A 26,671-nucleotide genomic window follows, 5' to 3' on the forward strand; every position below is an offset into this window, starting at 1 on the left:
GTTCTTTACTTTAGGTTCCTGACCAAGAAAGCCAGATAAATAAGTGGACTAGAAAAGATACTAAGGTAGAAGTAGAAAACATTCCCCTCCAGAGCCTCTGAGTTTTATGGCATGAGTTTTTTTCAGGAATTTTATTGACGTAAAATCGAGGGACAATAGGGAGAGTGACCTCTAGATTTGGGCTTGGTATAAGCAGATTAAGCAGGATTTTTTTCATTTTTCATTCTAGCTGCATGGATCTGTGGCTTGGGTCTGGTGGTTTTTTTTTTTTTTTTTTTTTTTTTTTTTTTTTTTTTTTTTTTTTTTTTTTTTTCCCCAGAGGTAAAGAGGTAAGTTATTACTTTTATCACAGTTTTATCTGAACCTGACTTCAAGCTGTCTCTCACTGATCATCCCTCACTTGTGTTACAGTGAATCCAAAGCCATATTACTATTAACAAATAGCTGACTCTCCAGAGTGTTCTCCCAAGAGAAGCAAAGGGGAATGGCCTTTGCTTCTAGAAAAACTGCACAGGCTGCTCTGAGAGCTGGGGGTGCCCTCCAGACACCTGGCAAGGGCAGAGCTTCTCTGAGCTACCAGAGTGTTTGGGTGCCTTATCTGCAGGACAGAGGAGAGGGTGGTCACAGGCTGTTGGGAGGAATGTGCACCCTCTTCCTCCTCAAATTCAGCTTGCCCAGAACACCATCTCTCCCTGTCGTGAGGCCTCGGGACAGAAAATGCTGGAGTGTCCAAAAAATGTCCTTTAGGAGTCATAGCAAAAAGAATGACAGGGGACAGAGAAGAGCCTGGATGTCACCTCGCTTCCAATGGCTGATTGTGCCTGGCTTGCTGCTGAAGGTCATGGTAGGAGCTGCACAGGCAGTTCCTGACCCTTCCCTTTGTTGTCCCTGCTGCTGGAGCACTGGAAAACCCTCTTCCATTTTCAGTGGTAACCACTGGTGGTATTTATAAAGCACAGTCACACTTGCACATGCAGACATGCATCTTGTTGAGAACTGAAGATGTCAGCAGTGCTTTCACTGTTCCTCTTAGGATTTATTCTAAGTTATTTTTGGGTATCTTGTATAACTGATCTCTTAAGCCCTCTTAAGTTTAATTTTAGACTTGGCAGAGTTTATCCTGCTGTGCTGTCCTTTTCCAGATGCATCTTCTCCCCTAAACCAAGCTCCTGGAGAGTCTTTAGAGAATACAGAAAAGATTGTTCAGAGAAGCAACAAGAAGAGTCTCTGGGATTTATCCTCTGCCTTCATCCGTTTGTGGCCATGATCCTGACAGAGAAGAAAGCCAAGGAGTGACCTCTCCTGCACCTCACTCAAGCAGAAAGAAGAGGTGGGACCTGGCTGGAACTCTCTGCACTTCCACGCTGCAGCCGTGAACAGTGCACGTGAGGCTCTGTGGAGCTCAGCAGAGACAGGGAGCTGCTGGAGGATGAGGAGAGAGGGCTGACCAACACCTAAGCAGCCAAAAGCAAAGCTCTTGGCACCAGCTTCTTCTGTGGCTTCCCAAGGGTGAGGTAGAAACATCATCTGTGGCAATCCTTGCAAACGCACCCCCTCCCAATCACACTGACCCTGCACGGGCTCTGCTGTGCCTCTGCCGGGCTTCCCAAGGACCCAGGTCACAGGGATTTGCAGGCTAATTAATCTTAATTAATGAATCTAATTCTGTATATGTGCAGGTCTATGAGCATTTGTAACTTGCTGGCGAACTTCAACCTGGAGCAGCCAGAGTGGGAGGAGACCCATCTGGGAAGGCTGAGCCGGTGGGTGGGGCAGAGCCTTGAGGTTGTGTAGGTAATGGATGTAGAGCCCGTGAAAATATCTGAGGGACCACAGAGTGATGTCCCCATGCATCTGCAGCGGGGAGAGGTGGAGGTGTTTCAGCTGGATCTGCACACCTGGACAGGCAGGGGAGGAAGAGGAGCGAGTGTTGTGCTGGGGTGATGTTTCTGGGGGTGCTGATGAAGGCACAGCTCTCTCTGAGAGTTTGTGTGGTCAGAGTCATCAGTGTCAGCCTTGCACACGTGTGTCTGTGTGTGTGTGTGTGTGTGTTTGAATGCTTGCCCCGCCTGCCTGGGAAAGGCCCAGCAGCAAACAGATGAAGGAAAAGGAATTCCCTGGACCTTAAAGTCCCCAGGCTCAGCTTCCTGGGATCATCCTCCCAGACAAGCTCCCTTGGGAGACTTCTCCCATCCCATGGCTCTGCAGCTGAGGAAGGTTCCTCAGCTCTGCAGGGTGAATGCTTTCCAGCTCCATGGCAGTTTCTGCTGAGGAAGGTTCCTCAGCTCTGCAGGGCGAATGCTTTCCAGCTCCATGGCAGTTTCTGCTGAGGAAAGCTCAGCTTTGGGACACTGTGTGGTCACAGCAAACAGAGGGAGGTGTGGGTTTGATCACTGCATCAGTGCTGGGGACGCAGAGACACTTGTGGCAGCATTGGGAGGTGATCTCTGTCTCGCTTGCAGCATGAGGCCCGTACTCCTTCTCCTCCTTCTTGCTCACAAATGTGCTGGGAAGTCCTGAGCTCCCGAGCTTTCCAATCCTGTGGCACGTGCTCATCATGAGAGCTGCCTCCTGTCTGCCAGAGCAGACCAGAGCAGAGCAGAGCAGAGCAGAGCAGACTGTCCGAGGAGGAGGCAGGAGGATGGCAGGGCTTGGGGCAGGGCTGTGCTGGGGAGAGCAGGGCTCCGGCAGCCAGGGGAGCAGGCACTGCTGGCCAGAGCTCCACTGCAGGGAGGGCTCACCCATGGGCTCCCTCACCCCAGGCGGGTGGGTGAGTCCCCAGACACCTCCCTTTCCCTACAGAGTGGAGGAGTGGGGCTGCTCCATGACCTGCTCCACTGAAGGGTTGTTGGAAAAACCCTTTCTCTGACCCAGAGATGGGGGTCCTGAGAGGCGTTTTAAAGACTTTTATTCCATTTTCTTGGAATGAGAAGGGTGACATAGTGCGGATGTTATAATTCACACCATCACAATCAGAAGCCAAACTATTTCCTAATTACAAAACATTTTAAGTATTTTTTTTTGCCTATCAGCTTTTGCCACACAATGCTGCCAACACTTCTAAACCAATCATCTATTAAAATACCCCATGTGGGTCTTTCTACAATACATCTTTTATAGTTCTAGTTCTCCAGAATATCTAGTCTATTTGCAAGGTCATAACTTGAAACTTGTTTCCAGTTCAATTTCTCTCTCAATGTCTGTCCTATTCCATAGCATTTCTAAGTCAGCTACTTTATCTCAAGGTTTTCATACAGGTGCACAAGACTGTGTGAGCCTTCTGTCAGGCTTTGAGAATCCTCTCCAGATCCATTTCCCAATTGGGGCAGTGGCATACAAGTTTTGGGCAGCTGGGACTCTGCTGGAGGCAAATCCTCACACCTTCCCAAGGCAGAATTCAGAATTCAGAGTTCAGAGTTCAGAGGAGTTCAGAGTTCAGAGTTCAGAGTTCAGAGTTCAGTGCCTCTCCAGCCCGACCATAATATGGAAATTCCCCCAAGTTCAGTCCTGCCAGAAATTCCAGGCAAACTGGTTCCAAAGAGCCATCAGCTCCCGTGGTTTGCTGCTCCAGGGCCCTGCCCTGCACACCTTGTGGGCACATCACACATGCCTGGCTGTGGTTTCCAGCATGGAATTCCTCCCTGGGCCTGTGGAGTTAGGGAGCTGCAGAGGGCAGCTGGAAGGCAGGTCTAGGTGTACATAAATTGGGTCTGAACCCTAGCACACAGATGTTCATCCAAGCCCTGTGTGCCCTCTGCCTTTAAGCCTTTGGGAGACCCATGTTCTACTCCTTCTTCCACCCAAAAGATGGGGTTTGTTGGTTCCTGTCCTCAGGACCTCACACAGGCCAGAACCTGGCTTAGACTAGAAATGAGGAAGAGGGCAGAAAAAACATTAAAAAAGTGCTTCAACTTCAAGACAACATTCTGTTTCTAACGTGACTGTTGTCATAGCAAAGAGCAGAATTTGATGTCCTGGGTTCTGCTTATTGGTCCTGCATTCCCGAGCTCTTTCCTCTCTGAGCCAGGGGCAAATGCCTGATTAATAATGAGAGCAGCAAAATAAAAACAACCCTGAAAAATCCTACTTTGTATGTCTTGCAATGATACGGTTTGAAAATATTCGAGTTAAATAAATTGACTTAAAAGAAATCCGGTAGTTCTGGCTGAACTCTGTTATAACTCTGCTTTTCATCTCGCAAAAAAAAAAAAAAAAAAAAAAAAAAAAAAAAAAAAAAAAAAAAAAAAAGAAAGAAAGAAAAGCTGTCTGTATCCACTTACTCTGCATAAAATTTTAAGAGTTCAAAAGTGCAGTTATGATGGAAATTTAAATGATTACATTTCTTTCAAACAACATTCCCTTTTAGTAACACCCTGGCTCCCAGCCTACGACAGACAAGGTCCCCTTTTTTCCCACTAGGCCCTAACACATCTTTATCTCTCCAATTATATCTGGAGTCATGTGATTCTGATGAGATCTCACATCATCTACTGAGAGTAAAATCATTGTATTTTTCTAAAAAAAGATACAACCCTCAAGGGATCCCAGCCTAGACAAAGCTGAGGACTCCAACACAACTTTGGTGGAAAAAAGCACCACATGAGGGAAAATCCAGGTTAATGGGCTCACTCAAACTGAGTTGTATCAGGTTAATTACCAACTGAAATATTCAAACTTCGATTAAAGTCATCTCAGAGCACTCAATTGACTATTTTTTCCCTAATGAAAAATAGAGTGTTAATCTGTAAAATCAACATTTTCCAGTTGACCCTGTTGATTTTGCTGGAACGATATTTTCTTCTGGAAAATAAACAAGCTCACGCGGAATTGCACAAAAACACGTCTTGAACTATGCAGATAATTCTTTTCTCTTCCTCTGACAGCTGCCATTCATTGCTGCTGCCCATCAACGTTTCTGCTACCTCTAAATATCTCGAGAATTTGCCCAGTCTCTCAGTGATTACTCACAGCCTGTCTCGCCGTTGGGATTGCTTTTCAACCTGAATTCTCCTTCAGCAAACCCAGTCCCTCCCAATGTCCTACGTCTCAAAGTGGAAGAGCGTAAAGCTTCCCAATTTCCATTCCAGGAGCGTGCTTCTCAGTTTGCACGTTCCCAAAGGAATGTTGCCGATTTTATCCGGGGTCCCACTCCCACGGCGGGGCTCCCTCTTGGGTGGCTGCAGCAGGGAAGGGCAGTGCAGGGCAGGGAGTGTGGGCAGGGCTGGGAATGCTGCTGGTGCTGCCTGGGACTATGCCATGGCAACTGCTTGTTCCAGGCTGCAACTCTCCCTGATGTGAAAAATCTCACCCAGCATCTCAAAGCAAACATCTCCACGGGCTGCTCTCAAATCATGTCTAATTGAAGCCCGGCCAAGGCGCAGTATTCAGCTGATTATCTTGGTAAGACCCGGAGGATGTGTACACACATCCACCACTTGGAGAGCTGGAAAAGAGTTCGGGTTTCCAAGTGATTGTGAAAGTCGGGGGAACAGCAGTGCTGAGAGAGAGGTTTTCAATGATTTTGGTGTCAAATTAGAGCTGACTTCATTAAATCAAGAAGCTCTGAGTTGCTTTAAGTGTTTGAAGCTGTAGAACAGGAAGGAGAGGGTTTCACCTGCTCATCCCAGAGGTGACACGCTGTGCTGACCCTGGGCCAATGTAAATACACCAAAATAAATTAGATATTGGCAATCCAGGATCCCTGAGACACCCAGAAAACTGGGAAAGACAAAAGCCAATGCTCTTGACAGAGGATGCAGCTGCTGTTTGTCCCTCACCATATGAAGTTTAGCCTTGTCCTGCCCTCCTGTGCCTGCCCTGGCTGCTCTTTGGGTTGAGATGTCCTGTTTTCCCAGGCAGGAACCCCTGGCTTGGGGTATGGAAACAGGTAACTTTAACATTTTCTCTCCGAATTTTAAAGGAAGTGCACTGCAGCACACTGGAAATGAATATCCAGTTTTTGAAATCGGGTGAAAAAAAGTTGTGCTTGTGTTTCCTCTTGTGAACCTTATTCCCAAGCACGTACCCAATAACTTTGAAACAAATTCTTATTAGAATTTGTTTCAAAAAATCCCAATTCTTATTAGGTTTTTGCCTGCCTGGGTGAAGCACAGTGAAATCAGGCTGTATGGTGTGGGGTGTTTTTTTGGTCTCTCCAAACCTAGTGAGCCTAAGCATGGTGGAATGTCTCTACCTCTCAATTGATTTTGCACATTGCAAGCATGGCTTGAGTCCTTTTTGTAGCCAAATGGAAGGTGGAACACAAGAAAGTGGATTTTGTTTGCCTGTGACTATTCTACAAGCCATGTCATTCCACAGTAATTACATCTGCTTCTTATTACTCACTGGCTTTTGTATTCCTTTCCAAGCTAGATCAGCAAAGGCTGATATTGCCTTTTGGTTTAGCAACAAGAATACTGATGTTACATCAATTTGTGACTAGCAGAGGGTCCTGGAAGAAGCAGCCCTATTCTCTGCTGTCCTGGTTTCAGCAGGGATGGAGTCAATTTTGTTCCTAGGGCAGGTACAGGGCTGTGTGTTGGGTTTAGGGTGAGAAGAATGCTGATAACACAGAGGTGGTTTGATTGTTGCTGAGCATGGCTTGCCCAAATCAAGGATTTTGCAGTGTCTCATGCTCTGCTGCTGAGGAGCTGCACAAAAAGCAGGAGGGAGCATGGTCAAGACAGCTGATCCGAGCTGGCCAGGGGTGTATTCCAGACCACAGAGTGTGACGTTCAGTGTGTAAATTGGCGAGAGTTTGCTGGGAGCTGCCAGTGGCTGCTTTGGGATGGGCTGGGCAGCAGTGAGCAGCTGCACTGTGCAACACTTTTGGGGGTGTTTAGTCCTCTCTCTCCCCTTTTCTCTATTTTTATTGCTTGATGTTGTTGTATTTTATTTTATTGCAATTATTAAGCTGTTCTTATCTCAACCCACTGGTGCTACCTTTCTCTGACTCTCCTCCCCATCCCACTGGGGCAGGGATGAGTGAGGGGCTGAGCAGCACTTAATTATCACTTGTTAAACCACAACAACCTGTACATCCCAATTCTGAGATCTGCCAGTCAGCCAGTTCTCCTAACTGCACATAAGGAAGGTTTTAACATCAGGATTGAGTCTGGTGTAATTTAAAATCCACGGGGACACCAAGGTGATTGATCTTCCATCCCTCCTGTATTTCCTCAGCCCTGAACGCATCTGTTCATATTGCGCTGACACTGGGGCAAAGCATCTCAGGTCCCTTTGAAATCTGGGACCTGTGTGTTAATCTTCCAGCACTTTGAAGTTTATCCCATTTACAAGGAACTACCAGAACTCCTCAGATGTTTCCTTTAAGGCTGCTGGGTTAAACGGCTGAGAACAGACACATCCAAACACTCGTGAGGAAGAGTAACACATCTAATAAGGAGTAGTTAGCTGCCTGGGCCCTTACTTTGCTCCGTTATGAGGCTCGGCCTGCAGGGACTTTATGTCCATGTTTTATGGTTGATAGATGTTCACACAGCCAGTCTGCCCAGCAGGATCAGGAGGACCTAAAATCCAAAACCCCCAGAGCACCGCGGACACAAAATATCCCCAACATGCTATAAACCCCTGAATGTCTGCAATAAAGCAATCACCACCACAGAAATCACAGCTATCATGTACCACAGGAAGGGAGCAAGAGTCCTCGTGAGGAACACGAATAAATCTGTAAATTCCTATGGCCAGACCTATCTCATCCTGAAAGCAAAATGCCAGGGATTTGTTAGGAGGAGTTCATAAGTGCTTGCCTGCAGTGGATCCTTCCCATGTTGTAAAGGAAGGCAAAAAATTTGTTACTTTCCCTGTTATCTAGCCTGAGGGAGATTTCCCTTCTGATCCCAAATTAGATCATCAGTTTAATGTTCAGTGCATGAGCAGCCATACCAATTAGATCCTGAGCAGCTGTAATAATGTCAGCAGCGGCAGAGCAGCCTCCTCACACACTGCCTCCACCTGGAGCCAATTTCTGCTGCTTCAGATCAGAGGAGGCATTAAACCTCCAGAAAACGTGATGGGCTCCCAGTCAGCAGCTATTTTTTCCTTGGCTCCCACCGATGCCCAGCAGGCACCCCGGAGCAGGGATGTCACGGAGCAGGGATGTGTGAGCCAGGGAGGCAAGAGGGCTCCTCCCAGACCTCCTGAAAGCACCAGCACATCAGCTGTGCGGGACTCACTCCGAGCTTCCTCATGCCAGAAACGTGCCTCTTCTCCCCTGCGGCTCTTCCTGGGACTTTGGGAGGCTCCAGTTCAGCCCATGGGTTTCCTTTGCTCACACTGCCCTCTGTGGAGGTGAGGTCCAGGCACGCTCTGCGGGAACCTGTCCTTGGATTGTCACTTTTTCCCCCTCAGTTATAAATCCCTTAAGTCATATTATTTTCTTTATCCGTGCACGTGTAAGATATCACTACATCCCTTCTGGCTCTTCAGTCTGGTACACTACAAAACACCAGCTTTCTTGTCTTGAAGGAGATTCTCTTTTCCTTAACTACCTTGGAAAACCCACTCTGCACCTATTTCACCTTCCCTTTTTTCTTACCACACCTATGCACCTGTGGCACTTACAAAACACACTGGTGTTGCCCGTGGTGCTGGTTTTTCCCTGGAATAATCTTTTCTTATGCCACAGCACTTGGCAGCTCCCAGCCACACCACACACAAATACTGGCCACCAACTTGGTTCTTAATTTTCCCCCTGCAATTGGTACCTACCCGTGACCTCACAGAGCTTTAGGCCACGGCATCTGGCGCTTTTAACCTTTTTGAAAATGTAATGCTGCTCTCACAACCCTATCAGGCCAGCCCACATTTTCAGTTATGCAGAAAAAAATCTCTCCTCTGTAATGCCAATATTCCCAGATTTGGTACTGTGGCGTGCGTAAGAAGCGCATTCAAAGCAGGATTATTCTCTTCAAATTAAGATTTCTGTGTTGGGAATTGCAACGTCTTAGACAGATTCTCTTTAGGCCAATGAGGCAAATACATAATCCCAGGGCTCAGTTCATCCCGCAGGAGGAGCAGTGTAATCTCCCAAGGAGTGTTCCCCCCCTCCTGTGAAATGAGGATGTTGATGAGTTTGGGCACAGACACCTACGTTTGCTGATGGCCACGGGCTGGCTGTAGGATTCCTCTCACCTTTATTTTCTTAGGTGACACTAATTGTATCCCTAGCTCTTTTTTTCCTAGATTGCTAATCCCAGCAATAACAGGATCAGTCCCAAAACCAAATTTGAGGACAACTAGAAATATGTGGTCTCCATTGGGATAATTCTCCCTTTTGTATTACTTGCCACAGTCTCCTTGTAGGACTGTTCTTTAGTCAGTTTACTATCCACTTATCCCAATGATAATCAATAAAATGAAGGAAATCTGCAACACAGGTTGATGCAGAAGGTCTCCCTGCTCCACTGTCTTTGTGCTGTCTCCAGTGACAGATATTTGGGGAAGAACAAAGGGGTGGGCACAGGGTGATTCTGCTCCTGTGCTCCCCTTGTCACACCGGTACTGCAGCAGCACTTTGGGGATTGCTCTAAAATCATCCTGTCAGTAACAGGAATGGAGGTTTCTTCTCTGGAACCATGCAATTCCCAGATTTGGCCTTCTCCACGTTCCCTGGCAGGGAGCTCTGCAGGAAGGAGCACTTATTTCTGTCTGTTATGCCTTTTTGTTCTGGAGTCATGGAAGCAGTCAATGGTGTGTGTTGTCTGAGCTTTGTCACTTGATCCCCACAATGTCACATCTCTGTGCCCTGGGCCTTCTGTCCAGCTGGAGCTCAGGCTCAGGCTGTTCAGGGCTCCCCAGGGTGGGAGCCTGCCTCTCTCGCTCTGTCCGTACCATCCTCCCCACTCTCTGCATCTCTTCTGGAAAGAATTTTCACTGGGACACTCCACCAAATGGTGGGGTTTTTTTTGTTTTTTTTTTTTTTTTGCAAATCCACAGGGACTGGATCTAATCCATTAACCTTGTCTGAGAAGTGATTCATCTTGGTAAAAGGTTTACCTTTAATAGACCCATGCTTTTGATAAAACCTATTTGTTGCCATGCAATGAGTCTGTCCTAAACTTCCTGGGTCAAGCGGCCAGTACAATTCTTTTTTCCCACTTTTCTTTAAATACAGTGATGTACAGATTCTTCCAAACCTGCATTTTCATGTACCAATTATTTCAACATCCTCAGATGGAGATTATCCGGCCCCCCTGGGTCCAGTTCCTCTAGCACTGGAAATGTTTTCTTTAATATAGTGCTCTACCTCTTCCATTCCTTTTACCACCCTTTCCTTCCTAACAATTTATAACCAGCAATTTTTACATTCCAGTCATGCGAATAAACCTGCCAGGTTTCAGTCATGCCAATTATACTGTATTTCTCATAATCCAGCAAGAATTCCCAAGTCCTCTTGCTTTTAATTATATACTCACAAGGTACTTCTCCCCAGCCCCTCTCTGGGCAGCCGCCTGTGGTGAATCACTGTGATGTGTGATTATCACAGAGGGCAGGGGACAGAGGTGTTGCAGAACCACTCTGCAGCTGGGAAAGGCGATGGCAAGTTCTGGTATTTATGTCACAGATTTACCCATTTCTGCAGGAGAAACCCTTCTCCTTCTCTGGCTCCTCCTCGAGGCACACTCAGTGCCCATGCTTCTGGGCATTTTGACATTGACATCCATTCTAAATTCTACCCTACCCTTTCCTCACTCAGGAGTGCTGAGGAAAAGGTGGCATAGAGCACACCAAGGGCTACAGACCCCTTGCCCTCCAGACAATTCCATCCAGACTCACTAAACAAGCCATACCATTCCTGCTCTCCAGATTTCTTGGGAGCATGGTGAGCTTCCTTGTTCATTTAATGGGACAGTACTCTTAAAGGGCAGCTGGGCAGCTGCTCTTCTCCTGTGGCTGTGGATGTTAATCCTGAGCTTGTCTGTTTGCTGGCAACTAAAGCAAGGTCTGGGTTTATTTATTTATTTTTTTTTTTCCTATTAATATCAAAGCAAACACTATTGAGCAAAACTGTCTGAGTTGTTATTGTTTCTGAGCTCTCCAGCTCCCCTGTTTGGGTTTGATGTGCCACCTTGCCTCCTTCATGGGTTAATTTCTTCATGGCATCTGTGTTCTGGAGTCATGGAATCCCCCAGCTGGTCCCACCACTGCTGCTGTCAGTGCACCCCTTGTGTGGTGCCTTATGAGGTGCCCAAGCACAGACCTAGACCGTGCGTGCAGCAAGATACGTGCTCAAAGTCACATTTAAAAAGAAATGAAATGCTGGTGAGCTTGGCTCTGAGACATCTGGCCATGGCCAAGGAGTTCATAGCCCAGGAGGAAGCCCCAAGCGCAGCCTGGGAGGGCAGAGCAGGGCTCCTGAGCAGCACCACAGAGCTTTTTCTTCATCCCCTTCTGAGGCTGGGTGTGCTGCTCCTACAGGAGGCACCTCCACCTGTGTGCCATCCAAAGCACTGAACCCACTCTGGAAGGCAGAACCTCTTTCTGGCAGACTGGGATTCAGCACACTTTTGAGTCAGAGATTGTGCTAAATAATTACAGGACTCCCCCACCAATGAAATATAAATGCTCCAGTCCCTCTTTTCCCAGAGGGGATTCACAATTACATTTCTCAGGTACTAAACGCTTTCTGAATTCTTGAGCTGTCCTAGACATGCTGGATAAAAATAAACTCTAGATTCACAAATTATTTCAGAAATAATCACAGCATTCAATCTCTGTTAGAGCTGTCAGTGGAAGCCAGAAGCTGGCACCAAGAGGCAGGCACGCTCCGCTGGGCTCTGCACAAAGTGGATGGCATGCTGCTTGCACCTCAGCCTCTGGAATCTAAATGCACATTGCAGATAAACAGGGGCAAGGAGAAGACACTCAGAAACCTCTTTGCTTGCTGCTCAAGTGTCATTTTAAGGTGTGACTGAGTCCCAGCCCCTGCAGCCAGCTGGGAGCCCTGGGATCCTGCTCCCTGCAGCATCAGCCTGCTGGGTGCTGGTCCTGTTGGCACTACTATGAGCTCTGCCGTGTTGCAGGTGCACCAGTGCAGGGAGCAGAAAGTTTTGACAATGTGGCTAGAGCAGAGAGAAATCAAAAGCCTGGTGGCTGGAGGAAGAGTGTGGCTCAGAGCTGTGAAAGTTTGGAGGCTCTGGGGAGTTTTGGCAGTATCAGGATCACACAGAGTTCCTGGCGTTCACCTGTGCCTGGTGGGATCCAGCACAGAATCACAGAGAACCCTGCGTGGGAAGGGAGCCACAAGAATCATCAAAGCCAGCTCCTGGCCCTGCACAGAGACCCCAACATCCCACCCTGTGCCTGAGGGTGTTGTGCAGACACTCCTGGAGCTCTGGCAGGCTCGGCGCTGGGACCAGTACCCTGGGCAGCCTCTTCCAGTGCCCAAACACCCTCTGGGGGAGAACCTTTTCCCCAAATCCAACCTAAACCTGCCCTGACACAACTTCAGGCCGTTCCCTTGGGTCCTGTCACTGGTCACGACAGAAGAGATCAGTGCCTGACCCTCCTCTTCCTCTCATGAGGAAGTTGTAGACTGTGATGAGGGCTCCTCTCATGTTGCTTAAATTCAGCCATCAATGGGTCAGGGAGGAATCAGGGATGGGCTGGGAGCTGCGGGAATGGTGCTGACCATGGCTCTGGCCGTATGTTCTGCTGACAAAGTGTGAGGCTGTGAGGGACTGTGGAAGGGACTTTGCCTGGAGCAAGGCTGCTGCTGCAGTCACTTCAGTGACTGCTGGTGAAGCTTCAAGAGAGATGCTCTTGGCAGTGTACAAAGCATTTGAGCTGGGATTTTGGCTAATTTAATACACCACTGTTTAACGGTGTTCATATAACACTCATGACCGTGTGACTTGTGATCCCTGAGGGCTGGGGTCAGCAGGTGTGCTGGGGATGGGGGGATGAGCCCCTGGGGGGATTCCTGAGGACTGGGGTCAGCAGGTGTGCTGGGGATAGGGGGTGAGCCCCTGGGGGGATTCCTGAGGGCTGGGGTCAGCAGGTGTGCTGGGGATGGGGGGATGAGCCCCTGGAGGGATCCCTGAGGGCTGGGGTCAGCAGGTGTGCTGGGGATGGAGGGGGATGTGCCCCTTGAGGGATCCCTGAGGGCTGGGGTCAGCAGGTGTGCTGGGGATGGGGGGATGAGCCTCTTGGGGGATTTCTCACAGCGAGGTTGATTGGGGGCTGTCTGTGTCAGCACAGTCCCTGTGCTGCTGCTCTGGGGCTGGTGCCTTGGTGCCCTGCAGCTGAGATAAAATGATCATCAGTCAGGCTGCACAAGGCCATGACAACACCCTGACAGTCTGGTATTACAAACCCATCAGTCTGAGGGAAGAGCTGTCGGGTATTTTATGTTGGCACTATTAGGGACAAATTTAGACCCGTGTCCATTACATTGCTCCTGTCCTTACCAGGAGAAGATGTGGTAAATCTGAAAGACACAGCTGTCTGTCTAAGCCAGGGTATCCCTGCACCTGCCTGGGTTATTTCCAAAGGTTGGTCACTCCCAGTTTGCTAACTGAAGAGTTTCAGAGCAGGGAACACTCACTGAGCTGCTGTGGGGTGTGGGGAGGGAGAAGCAACCCCTTCTCTCCCACTTTCACCTTAACTTTTCAAAGCTGGCTTCCAACTCTCTCCTGAAATCACCCACTACAGCACAGCTTTGTTTACCCGGTACAGAATAGATCACTGTGTTTCTCTTCTCCCACAGATAAATCACTTTTCTGAGTGGGCTAGAGTCACACAGTTACAACTTATCTCACACATAAATGTGGACTTGGAAAGATTTCAATATCTGCCAGAAATGTGGGCATCCTTGATCGTGCCAACCCCAGCTAAGATGCTCAAAAAGCCAGAGTCTTAGGCTGCTCACTCAGGCTGCTGTGGCCTAAGCTGATTCCCAAATCAGTAAGACAAATAAGCTTTTTTTTCCTGTTTTTCTTTCTAACATCAAGAGTGTTGCTCTCATTTCAGCCTGGAGCTGTTGCAGTCCCAAGGCTGGAATTCACGATCTTTCCTTTTTTTTTTTACATTAAACTGAGTTTTAATAAACAACTAAACCTCCAAGTACTCTCCTCAAAAATGCCAGGGAGAATGCACAACCCCTTGGGATGAAATAAGCTGTGAGCGCTTCCCCAGGTTTGCCTCGTTTCAATTCTCACAGAAAATTCTATAATTCTACCAGAATTGTGCCCTAAACTTCCCATTACCAGAGGGGCTGTGTCCTCAGAGACATAACACAACTCCTTGGGCAATGGCAGGATGGGATGGGAACAGCCCAGGGAGGGACAAGTACCCACAGCCCATCGTCTCACACTGTGTCACCTTTGTAAACTTCATTTTTCAGCCGCATAATCTAGCAAAGAGCTCTTTCGAAAGCAGAGTGTGGATGTTAGCTGTAGCAGACAGCTTTGGGAGTCGGCGCTGTCAGTTTGCATCTGCTGAGACTCAAATCGGTCCCAGGGCAGCTGCCTGCCATCCACCCTCCAGTGTTTTATTCCTTGGGAAGCGCCAGGCTACAGCAGAGGAAATGAACGCACCGGGAAGCCAGAGAGATGTCTTTCTGAGTGCTTCCCAGCAAGTAAACGGCTGAGCAGGGGACAGAAACGAGCTTTCGCGTGCCCAGCCGTGCCCTTTAGCGGCATTTCCCCGTTCGATGACCGCACGCTCCGGGGAGGGCTCGCGGGTGGTCATTTCACTCCGGGCAGAGCAGGAGAGCGGCAGGCTGGGCTGCAGCCGGGGAAAGCCGTGCCCTTGGTGCTGCCCCTGCCCTGCAGCCCGCCGCGCTCGGGGCGATGGCGGGGCGACGCCGGGACCCCCTCGGGGCGGCTGCGGGGAGCGCCGGGCACACGGGGCTGCTCCGGGGCTCGGCTGGAGAGCTCCGACCCCGCAGCAGCCGGCAGGTAAACAAGCAGATCCCTGCCCTGGCAGGAAACAGGTTGCTTCTCAACAAAGAACTGTGAGAAGCCTGCCTCTCTCCCCGCGGGGAGAATCTGCCGTCAGACGCGGCGCGGAACCGCTCGCCCGCCGCTCGTCGCGCCGAGGAGAGCACAAAGCAGCGCAGGCTGGGAGGAAGTTGTTTCATACTTACCGGCAGCATTGATGTTTTCCTCACAGGAGTACCAGATCCCAGTGTGGAAATACCTGAAAAGGAAGCGGTCATCTCCCGTCTCCCAGCTGTAATGAACCACATTCTGGTTCGTCTCATTTGCGGTCTCATTCCCGCCGTAGTTGAGGCAGTTTGTCTTCTTCTCTTTCCCACAGCTCGGCTTGGGGACCCTCTGTGTGCCCTCACACCAGTGGGTCGTGATAAAAGCTGTTGTAGAGAAGAGGAGAGCCATCAGATTCAGACTCACTGCTAGCAGGGCTCTGCATCTTCGATTTGTCTTCATGGTAAATCCGCCCTCCCTCCCCCTCCTGCTGAGAGAAGAAGTCAAAGGGGTTTGTTTTATTTGGGAGGGAGGGGGGGGTTCTCAAAGCCTCTCACGATTCAGAATCCAGTTGTCCAGGCATCAAAACTCTCAGCTTCTTCCAATCTGCTGTCGAAGCGGTGCGGGAGGCTCTGCAGGCAGACTCCCATCCTTCCCCTTCGCTCCGAGCCCTGCCTGTGTGGGTTAGAGGAGCAGCTGCCGGCGCGGCAGCGGGGCCGGGCTCTCGCAGCCGCGGAGCTTCAGCGCGCTGCGGGCAGCGGAGCGGCTCTGCCTCCCCAGGAGCACCAGAGGCGAGTGAACATCTGCTCGGGCACCGCACATCATCCTCCCCAGGGGCTCCGCAGCCTCCTCCGCTGGGAGACACCTGCAGGCTGCCAGGCTCGCTGTCCCCTGCTCCCGGAGGATGGGCAGGAGCGGCTCAGCGTGCGGCGGAGGAGGCAGGGACAGCTGCCACCCGCTGCCACCGTGCCCGGCACCGCTCGGAGCCCACTGCAGCACGCCGGGCTGGGGGAGGCGTCACGGCTCGGTCCCGAAAAGAATTATGATGATGATGATGATGTGGAGCTGTGAAAGGCATTTTTCGTACGCCGCGGGGTACAGATTCGTCCACGAGGAGGAGGGATGGAGTGGTACTTCAGCATTTGTGCTCTGGGCTAGAGAGTGGTAAATCCAGGGCTTGATTCTGCTTTCGGCATAACGGTGTAAATCTCTTTCTTCGGAGGCTTGCTGTGGCAGCCCCAGAGGAATTCACATTTGAAAGTATGTGATGTGTGAAACCCGCATCTTTCACAACACCGAGTGGAGCCCCTTGCCCAGGCTTTTATTCCCAGACACGGCTCTTGCAGATGTTTTGGGTGAAGTGGATTTGGAGGGAATTTTGTAGGTCCTGCTTTGTGCAGACGGACAGGACTAATTAGAGCAAAGCCTGGGCTTTATTCACCAGATGGCAATGCTGAGAGCAGGGAGCACTCCATACTCAATATCCCATTTCCAAAGAGAAGTGCATGGTCCTCTCACGATGTCCAGCTGGCTCATAGCATTTCTGCCCTTTTGCCCATTGCTCAGAGCTCTCTGGTGAGCGCTGAGTGCCCTGAGGAGCAGAGCACCTGATGGTGGTGGAGGCACAAGCCACGAGACCCCGTGTCCCACACTGGGGCTGGCCACGCTTGTCTCACGGCAGTTCTGTCCCTTGGTAGATGAAGGCAGTTTTCTGTGGTGTCTCCTTCCAGCCTTCTGGGCTCCCTGCAGGGCCTGTGGGGATGCTGGTGGCCTCTCAGAGCAGTCCAGCACTGGTGTTCCCTGCAAATATCCACGTAGCCAAGCAGGCAGACAGGACAGTGCCCATGGACCCTGCAGGCAAAGCTCGTGCTGTGCTTTGCTGCCTGCAGCCAGGACATGGGAGCAGCTTCTCCAGCTCCTTGAGAAAGCCAGGGAGGATGAGGTGAAATTTCTCCTTAAGGCATCCAGGGCCTGTTCCTGCCTTCCTGATGCCCCCTCACAGGTAGCCACAGGACTCGTTGTGGCTCTTTTTGGTGCCTGTCCCGAATGTCTGAGCCCAACCGTGGATGAGATTTTCCACTGTTTCTACACTCACTAGGCTTTGGTAATTTTCTCGTTATAAATAAACTGGAAAGTTAATAGAAAACTTTTGTGAGAAAATTCACAGGGCTCTGTGGGAAAAAAATGTGGTGGCAACTCTGCAAATTTGGTGAAATAACTTCATCCCCGAGACCCTTTGCCTTGCCCTCCCCTGCCTGTGCCTGACGAGTGCCACCTCCCCAGTGCCAGGTTTTTCCCTGTGGTCTGCAGTAGCAGTGTGCCTCTCCCTGTCCCAGCCCTTTCAGCATTACATCTCGCAGCCAAATAATCAGCATCTTTCCTTGGTTTTAATTGCACGCAAGAAATCGAGGTGATTCAGAGGACCGCAGGATTATTACTTAATTATTTGTTGAGTTGCAGGACGTTTACTCAGTATTGCATTTGTGGTGTTCCTGTATTTCTCAGGGTTATCCACTTGCTAAGAGGAATAAACAAAGCACTTGAAACTTTGACAGAAAGCCTTCACAAGGAAGCTGGTGCTGTTCTTCAGGACTGTCTTTCAAGTGGCTGCCAGCATCTGAATCATCACACTTCTCCAAGTGTGAACACAGGTCTTTACAGCTCTTTTCTCACAATTTTTCTCTACCTATTGCCCTGTGGATTGTGTTTTCTGGCCTGCAGCACCAACGCCTGCACACTCTGCTTCTCCCTGTGCCCATCTCCCTGAGGGGTGGGCATCCAAGACTTTTGTTATCTGGGATCATTTTGTCCTAAATACTTCTTACATTTTGTTTTTACTCCTAATCCTAAGAGATATTTCTATTTCTGTTCCTCCTTATCTTCTTCCTTCTTGTTTTTCAGATTGGCAGAGCTGTTGAGAACCGACATGGTGGCAGTAAATTAAAAAAAAAAAAAAAAAAAAAGCAAAATAAAGCAGATTTCTTTTTTTGTGATGGAGAGCTTTTAGAATCTTAAGCATTTAAAAATACTGAGCACAAAGTAAAGTCGGCTCAGTCAGAGAATTTTTTAATATGAATAATTTTCTTTCCCCCCTTTTCTTAAAGGAAATCAGTTTTTTTTTTTCATTGTTGGGATTACTTAAAAAGAAGGAAACTGTTCTGTGCTATACTCATGCTGTAATACTCCGAGTTCTCTTTATATAATCTCCCTTTATCAGATCTGTTGTGTATAAAAATGGAAAGATCATACATATGTTGCAGAAGGCAGTTCAGATGCCTGGATTAAGTAGTCTTTATGTGGAATTATCTTTAATGATAGCGTAGAAGGGACTGAATGCTACAGAGATGTAGTTTTCAGGTTGTGAAGGCTACAAGAATCTCTAAAAACCTTTTTGCAACAATAACTTTTCTCTGATGTTGTGAGAAAAAAATTACCTTGACAGGTTATAGTAACCCCTTTTGCTTTTAGCATTTCTTATAGGATCGGTGTAAATTGTTATTACTCAGTATTTCCTTGTGTACAAAATGAATTTGACCCGGAGGATTTAAAATAATGATAGCTTTTGCAAAAGGAATCTTTCAATCAGGCTCTGTTTTTCACTAGTGGAAAACAGAGGCACCATTCACTAAAGTGAGAGGAAGCCCTACTTTTGGGTGCCCTGGTGCTGATGGGGACACGGCGAGCTCAGTCTGGGTGTTTATTTGGAACCAGAAATGTCAAATGCATGGGATTATGTGCCGGATTTAAATCAACATCTTAAACCCCCTATAGCTTTTATTTAAATTTTCATTTCTTACAGCTCTGTCCCTCCTGGGCTTCCTTGTGTGTTTGTTTTGTCCTTTTCAGCTGTCACTGGACTGGATTTCCCAGCTCCTCCTGCCACTTTGGACTGGACCCCTCCTGGCAGCTCCTCTTTGCTTTTCCTCAGCACCACAGAGCCACAGGATTCACTCGTTCAGTTCATTTGTCTTGCAAATGGCTCAAAATCTCCTTTTCTAGTTGGAATTTTCCTCCCTTGACACAGAGCTCTGCATAGCTCATCTTTCTCTCACTCTCTTTCCACGGTAAATATCAATTATTGGTGTGCCCCCAGTATAATTCCCCTGTCCCTGCTCTGTCCAGCAAAATAGCAAGTTTCTCCTTGCCTCAGTCACTTAACAGCTTCTATTTTTATATCTGGAGAAGAGGGTTGGGATGGAAATGCTGTCCATATTTCCCCAGCCTGTGTTACCCAGCTTGTGTCCTCCCCACTCCAGGCTCAGCTCCCTTTTGCTGTTTCCACCTCGGTTTTTATCTTTTTCTTGGCGCTCTGACCCAAAGCCGTGTGTGTTCAGCAGCGATGCTTGGCACTCCGCGCACACAGGCTGGGCTGCACAGTCCTGCTCGTCTCAGACACGCTGCCGAGACACAATCCTGGTTCTCTGATGGAAATTAAGCCCTCAGCAGATGAGCAGCCCCCAGGGCTCCATGGGAAGGTGGGCTGAATATTGATACCACAGGAAATCTTGGTCTTCCCTTTAACTTACGGCTTGCAGTGTGTCTTTCATGTACTTTGCTTGTGGGCATTTAGGCAAGGACAAGAAGATCGCTCAGGAAATTCTCCCTGTTCCTAAAGCAACCAGGCAAAAAATGGTTTCTGACAATACTGTAGCAAAGACCTTTAGTAGTCTTGACAGAAATGGAAGTGGTAAAATAAACTGTTGCTTCTCCCATAAAAATTTCCTTGGTCCAGCGTCACTGGGCTGTAAACAAGACATCCCTGAGTGCCCTCTCCAGATCCCTCTCCTGCTCTGGATGCTGTGATCAGTGCTCAGCACTGCTCATCCTGGCTGTGCCCCTCAGGGGCTGCAGGCATCCCTCCTGCACCACACAGGGTCCCTGCAGCCCCCGAGGGTCCCAAACAGCATCAGATCCCTCTTCCAGCACTGCTCTTTGTGTCAGAACTGGGTGGGACTGGGATGCCAGCAGATTTGTACTGATCTCCTGTCTGCATTTAATTCTTCCAGCAGCTGGTGGAGAGGAAGGGAGATGAAAAGAAGTGACAGGTCTGAGTCATGCCTTGATTCATGTCTGGGAGGGCTGACTGGTTAAGTTGCCTGAAGAGGCAGTCCAAAAGGTCAGGGCTGAGCAAGCACGATATTCCGGAGGCAATTCCCAACAAGCTATTTACATGTGCCCACCCATGGTGGGAGTGAATTAAGTGTAATGCTATCCTACTTCTGATCCCGAATTAGATTTTTTTTCTGTCTTAGGGTTACAAGAATTATTTCCTCACAATTGACAGTTGGATTGGATTAAGATGGAGGTTTAATTAATATTTAGCACTTTTTGTTAAGGCTAACTTTGATATGTCTAAGTTATTACAAGAAGCTACAGGCCCACTTAAGATGAACTCTAAAAGCAGAACCCACTTCATTCTTTATTGCTGCAATTAAAGAAGCATTCTTGCACATCAAAGCCTTAATGGCAGCTTCTGAGCCTTTCAATGTTCCTGGGCACCCTGGCTTGGCACAAAAGCAGCCCCAGAGCAAAAGTGGCCACAACAAACAGAGCAGTGCTGAGAAATGTCAAAGGGTTCATTACCCAAACATGCTCTTTTATAACCCAGGCATCTGATTTCCATATTCATATAAAGATATATATTGTCATATCCTGCTGTGCTTTTGGAAATGCCTAATCCACTAACTACAGATGAATTGATTTATGTTACTTGCTTGTTGTGTTTTTTAAGACATTTTTTCCCTTCTCTTATCAATTAATTTTTAGGGACAGAAACTAGAACATTTAAATGTCTGTAGTTTTCAGTTTCTGCCTGGCAAAGGAATAAACTATGTGCATTTGGTGTCATTTATGTGAAGAATAATGTTGCTTATTTGTAGGTCCATGTATTTTATCCCCATAATTAGGATTCATCCACATGTCCAGGCATTTTAAGAGGTAGATTATGATTTGCAGTGGGATTTTAGTTCAGAAAGGAGTGATCAGGGAGATTTGTTTGAGCAAGCTCTGTACCTGGAGCTTCATGTTTCTGTATCTTCTCTGCAGAAATTGGATCTGTGCAAAATGCAATTGGGGAAGCAGACTTTACCAGAGCAGAGCAGGGCAGAGCAGAGCAGAAGAGGCTGCTCATGTGCAGGGGTGGCTTTTTCATGGGGCCGTTCAGCCTCACAGAAATTGGGTGCATGTTGTGCCACTGGGGGTGTTTTTCAAGCCAGGGCATGAAGGGATGTGCCCATGATCCCTTCAGGTGGTGATGCTGAAGGTGAGGGCAAGGTTTGCTCACCACAGGCAGGATGGTCAGGCTGGCCCTGGAGGCTGAATGTAACAGGACACTGCAGTTGGTCTACATTCAGAGAGAAGTTACAGAACACAGCAAATTTATACATACAGCCAGCAGGTTTTAAACATTTCAGCCAGCAAACCTCAATTTGAGCAGAAATCTCTCCCCCAGGAGCAGAGCAGAAGACAAAGCAACCAAACTAAAAATCAAGAGATCAATACTAAAAGCAAAACACAGTGGCAAAGATAACTCTCCAGGGCAAAGGCAGGTAATCGCATAACTCTTCCAAGGGGAAGAGAAAAGGTCAGCAGGCAGAAGACAGGCTGGTGCATGGAAAGCTTCTGCCTGGCTGGGGACAGCTTTTCACAGTGCATTGCAGGAAAAGTGAATGAGGATGCAAAAGTGACTAAGAAAATGCCAAACTGCCTGAAATGGGTGAGACTGTCCCAAAATGGCACAGGCTGACAGGGGGGAGAGACATCCTCCAAACCGTGGGGCTTCTGAGGCAGCACCAAACGCAGCAGAGTGTTGAGAACAATGTCAAATTTCACAATGAAGTTGTAGCAGATGGCAGAAGAGGGAATCAAGGCCAGGACTTGGCAGAAAGAGGGAAAATGTTAGCCATCAGCCTGTCTGGAGAGCAGCAGGAGGGAGGAGATGTATGAGCAACCTGGAGGACGAGCAGGACACGCAGCAGAGAGAAAGCAGAGAGCAGGGAGGGGTGGTGCAGGGGAGGGCTGGTTTGGAGACCACAGTCTGATAAAAAATATAGAGCTGCAGCTGGCTGGTATCAAAGACCACCCTCACAGGTTTAGGTGAACTCCCTGACCTCAGCAAAGGGGCAAAATGAGAGAGCAATTCTTCAAAGGGAAAATGTTATGAATCTTCTGGCAACTTGAATGGGAATGAAGCTACAGGAGCAAGAAGTTCAGCAATATCCTACTGACTGCTCAGCTTGGGAGCTGTATTTCCAGCCTCACAGCTGGTCATGAACATTTCCTCTTTCCAACCCCTTCCTTGGCTGGGTTTTGGATGGGGCAAAGTCCTTCCTGTTCTCGGTATCCTGCAAGGTCTCAGGTAAGGAACACTCTACCTCTCCACTTGACCTCTGAGGCTGTGTGCATCCTTGAAGAGATCTTCCTTTCCTCCACCGTGGGCTCTACTGGTAGTGCCCAAGTAATTTGGGTTTCACAGACCCCTGGTATTTGTGTGTGTTAATACAACACCCTCAACAGAGGCTGCAGGACTTGATCCAGATATAGAGCACTCAGTTAAAATAGTTCTGCCAAATGTGAATTGTTAGGCAGGTAGAATGCATTGACTAAAACCTCTACTCAGTCTCCAAACAGGCCTCACACTCTTGATTCAGATGTCTGATCAAAGAAAGAATAATATAATTTTTTTTTTAAATCAGAGAGTCAAGTCAGCCCTTAACACCATTAAATGCAGCCACCCCAGCAGAGCTCAGGCTGGCAGTGTCCTCGTGTCTCTGCTTGATTCCAGCGCTGAGGATGTGTAAATCCAGGGAAGCTGCTGTCACCCAGGGGCTGGGCTGAGGGGTGGGCAGGGTGTCTGTGGCAGGAGCACTGTCTGCACAGACAGAATGTCCTTGGCTCTTAACAAAGCTCTGAGTCGGTCCCAAGCAAATCGTGGACATTAAACTCCTCAGATGGGGCCATTTCTACAGTAACTGTTAAATTATAGCCCGTGAGCTGCTGGAAACCAAATTAGGGCTCCGTGTGCAGTATTTACTTGGGCAATTTCACTTAACCTTGCCATCTTTTAATTGCTTTTATATCGTGATTTAGTAATTTCTGATTTTTTTTTTTAATAGTTCCATTTATTGAGAGACACCACAAGAGACGTGAACTGAGTAATTTTCTGTCTCTGCGGTTTTGCACTGTAGTAGCAACAGAATAATCTGTAGGCAAATTCTTTTAACAATAAGTATCTGTCTCTGCTTGGGATGTTTATTATTTTTGTAGCAGTTTATTTGCAGGACGGAGTACCACCTTCATAAGAAACGGAACTGATTTGCAGTCAAAAAAGTAGTGCTTTTGGTTACCTCTAGATTTTGTAAGAAAAGAGACAAAACATAAAGTAATAATGCAGGAAACACGTAAAATGGTAATTTATCAAGTTAAAGATCTCAGTTTGATTGGAGAGGGAAATGCTGAACTGAAAAAAAATTGCAAAAAGCGATATACTTCAAATGAAATATACTTCAGAGGAAAAATTACCCTCTATTCCAGCCCGTTAGTGTCATGGAACAGATAATTGAATTCCTTGCTTTCTTGTCAATGCAGCAATATGTAACTCTGCTTGAATGCTCAGGTAATCAACAGTTTTCATGCTGATCTTCATAACTTGTTCTTTGAAAACTCTTCTAATTACCATTTCTTCTGTTCCTACAAAGTCTTCACAAAAAGGTTGGGGTTTTGGACTCACCTCCCACCGGTGACGGAGCACAAAACCAAAACTCACTCAAAAGACGATGCAGGTTTGTGCTTTATTTCCATGCAACACTTTTTGAGAAAAATAGAAAAGTTTATTTTGAAGGAAATGGAGCCACTTAGTACCTAATGAAGGGACAGGAACAGAGCAAAGCTCACCCCTACAGATTCTTCACTGTGGTGACTGGTCTGGGCCTTTTTGCAAGGTGGTATTGTGGTGGTGGGAGAAAAATCAGTTATCAAAGTGTTTGTCATGCCAAAATTAACTTTTGGCTATCAGAAAAATAAATTAAGGAGTCACTGATGGCAGCTGCCTGTGCCAATGCCACCCTGCTCCTGTGCACATGGCGGGCAGAGGAACTGCTCTTGTTCCCTGCCATGATTTTCAGGCTTAACGAAATGCAGCACATTCTTCAAAAGGAGAAGGTTGAAAACGGTTTTCAAACCCCATCTCAAATTTGGCTTCAAGCTGCCATAAACTGGAATATCCTAATGTGAATTGAGAATTGCCTGCTAAGGTGGCAATGGCACTTACACAGTTCCCTCCCATGTCCCCACTGTAAGAATTTTTTCTTGGGTGTTTCTTTTGTTTAATGTTGTCTGTGCAGTTTTCTACAACAGTTTAACTGCTTTATTGGCAATGAGGAAGGACATAAAATCTGTTACTGCAAGTGAGAAAGAAACATATGCTCTATGCTTAATGTGCAGCTGGAAAATAGGCATTAAAATAACTTTTTAAAAACCCTTCACATTCAATGGCCTTTTATTCCCTTCCTTTCCCTGAACAATTCCTGGTGCTGCCATAGGAGGTTAGAGGATGGTGCTAATTACTGCAAGATTGTGGGTTTGATCCCCATGTGGGCCATTCACTTAAGAGTGGGACTTGTTGGTCCCTGTGGGTCCCTTTCAGCTCAGAAGATTCTGGTTCTGTGATTCTGAAAATGCAGCAGTGTGGGGGGAGGAAACAGGAGGAGTTGCTGAGGCTTCTTGGACCTACGGCCCGGACAAGCCAGAGGATAATTTCCTGCATGGGGACACCCCCGTGGGGTGTCTAGAGATCAAGACATTGAACTCATCCGAATCAATGGGCTATAAAATAAGGATAAATGTGGGGCTCGGGAGCTCCCTAAAGCAGCCCCACTACCAAGGCCTCTGTGATGTGGAGCTGCCCTTGAAAATTCAAGCTCTGGGCAAAGCTGTGCGAAGGGATGTTTGACCAAGAGCCCTTGACCCAGCAAGGAACAGAAGTTCTGTGCTGCCTGTGCTCCCCAAACACCCTGCAGCTCACTGCCAGCATCACTCACTGCTTGCCTCCCATTGCTGCTCCAGCTTGGTTTAGGGAGGCTGAGACCTGCTGGGCACTTTCACATCAGCCCATGAAAATGCCCTTTTCCTCTTTGCTCGGCCCAGCATCTCACGGGTGCTGGTAACCAGGCATTTCCCAGTTAATTATCAGCAAACTAATAATGAACGCTGAGTCTTCAGTGCCCAGACCTGCGCGGATTTTCTCACCCTGTAGTTTGCTCAATATGCAGCAATACCAATCTTACAATTCCGCACCAAAGCACTCCAATAGCGTCCAGAAGGAAGCTAATGAGACAGGAATAAAGCAAACAAGTGGGCTGCAACAGGAGGATGAGGTGCTGGCCGGGAGCCAGGGAAGGCATCGCCTGGGCAGAGCACAGGTACCGGCTCCGGAGTCACCTCTGCCTTTCCACGGAGCTTTGTTGCCACCCGATGGCCTCACACAAGGTTGCAAGAACAGAACTGGAAAAGGTGACTGCTTTCAGGTGCCTCTCATTCCATTAAAACCGCTGAGAGCTTTTGAAAAGGGCTTCTCACATCAATGTCTTTTCATGCCCTGCTGACCCAAGTCTCTGCTCAACAGGTGATAAATGACTTTTTTCCAATGTGACAGGCATAATTGCAATATGCACAATACCTGTACTTTAGTCGTATTTAGAAGGAATTTCTCTCGTCCTTTGCAATTTCCTTCCTTGAAAGGATGAGATACCCAGAGGATAATGGCGTTGTCAGGCCTGGCATGGTCACTGCATGGTAATGCCGTGATGCTGGATCCATTCCTCTGCTTGCCGAGATGGGCACTGCATTGTCCCCTCCCTCTGGCCCTCCTGACCACAGCAACACGTCTGCCTTGCGTGAAATAATCACTGTCCTGTTTCAGGTATGGTGTTGAACCACGGGGATGCCCAGCAGGGCAATCCTGACCACAATTCACTCATCTTTTTTTTCTCTTTTCCCATTTCTTTTACTATTTCTGGAGCCTATCCTTCTCTATCTTTTCCCAATCTTTCTCTACTCCAATCCTGTCTCATTTAAATAATTCACCCCTAATTTTCTTCTCCCTAAAGGTCCTGTTTTTTCCCTCATGTGTTCACAGCTTTTGCATTTCTGACACCCTGACTGGGCGATATTGGAGCTGTACATTGTCAGTGGTGCTGCTGGTCTTGCAGAGCTCTGCTCCCCCAGGGCTTCCCAGAGCTCCCTCCAGCCACTTCTGAAATTTGGCTGTTTCCCACATCCCTCCTTCCAAAGCACTGGTGAAAGCCAGGCATCCCTCACGCTGTTGTCTGCAGGTTTTGGTGGCACCAGCATCGTGACCTGTCAGTGCACAGATGAGGATGCTGCATCCACTCACTGCCCTTTTCAAGGAACATGACCTCACTTCAGGGTCTGCATATTCTCCCCTGGCCATTCCAGCTGGCTTAGCCATGCAAGAAGCTCTTACTGAGGTAAAAACCCCGAGGCTGAAATGATCTGGAACTAAGGGACTGAGCTCTCCATGTCTTGCTTTGGTGAGCTCTGTTTTGGGAGCACCAGGGGGGCTGCAGAGGGAGTGTGGGTCACCCCACATCTGCTCCTGGGTAAGGACATGAAGGGCAAGGACAGGAGCTGGCAGTTGTCACCTTCACTTGCTTTTGATGTAGGTGGATGAAGATGCTACGAGGGCCTTTGTTTTCTGGGGTGCT

The 26,671-nt window shown here is 48.1% G+C and overlaps 1 protein-coding gene across 3 annotated transcripts in view; it reads right to left on the reverse strand.

Annotated features, from left to right (window-relative positions):
• The window catches only part of GSG1L (GSG1 like), a 56,263-nt gene extending 40,370 nt beyond the window's left edge, over positions 1 to 15,893 (reverse strand). For all 3 annotated transcript variants that reach the window (XR_005703247.1, XR_009208347.1, XM_040079570.2), the window contains exon 1: positions 15,110 to 15,893. Coding sequence is in view for 1 of the 3 variants with exons in the window: in XM_040079570.2 (XP_039935504.1) it covers positions 15,110 to 15,410 (301 nt within the window). In the remaining 2 variants the exon portion in view is untranslated. The remainder of the gene's footprint in view (positions 1 to 15,109) is intronic.
• Between the last annotated feature and the right edge of the window lie 10,778 nt (positions 15,894 to 26,671).

The sequence above is a fragment of the Hirundo rustica genome, chromosome 15, assembly GCF_015227805.2.
Source record: "Hirundo rustica isolate bHirRus1 chromosome 15, bHirRus1.pri.v3, whole genome shotgun sequence".
NCBI classification, from domain to species: domain Eukaryota; kingdom Metazoa; phylum Chordata; class Aves; order Passeriformes; family Hirundinidae; genus Hirundo; species Hirundo rustica.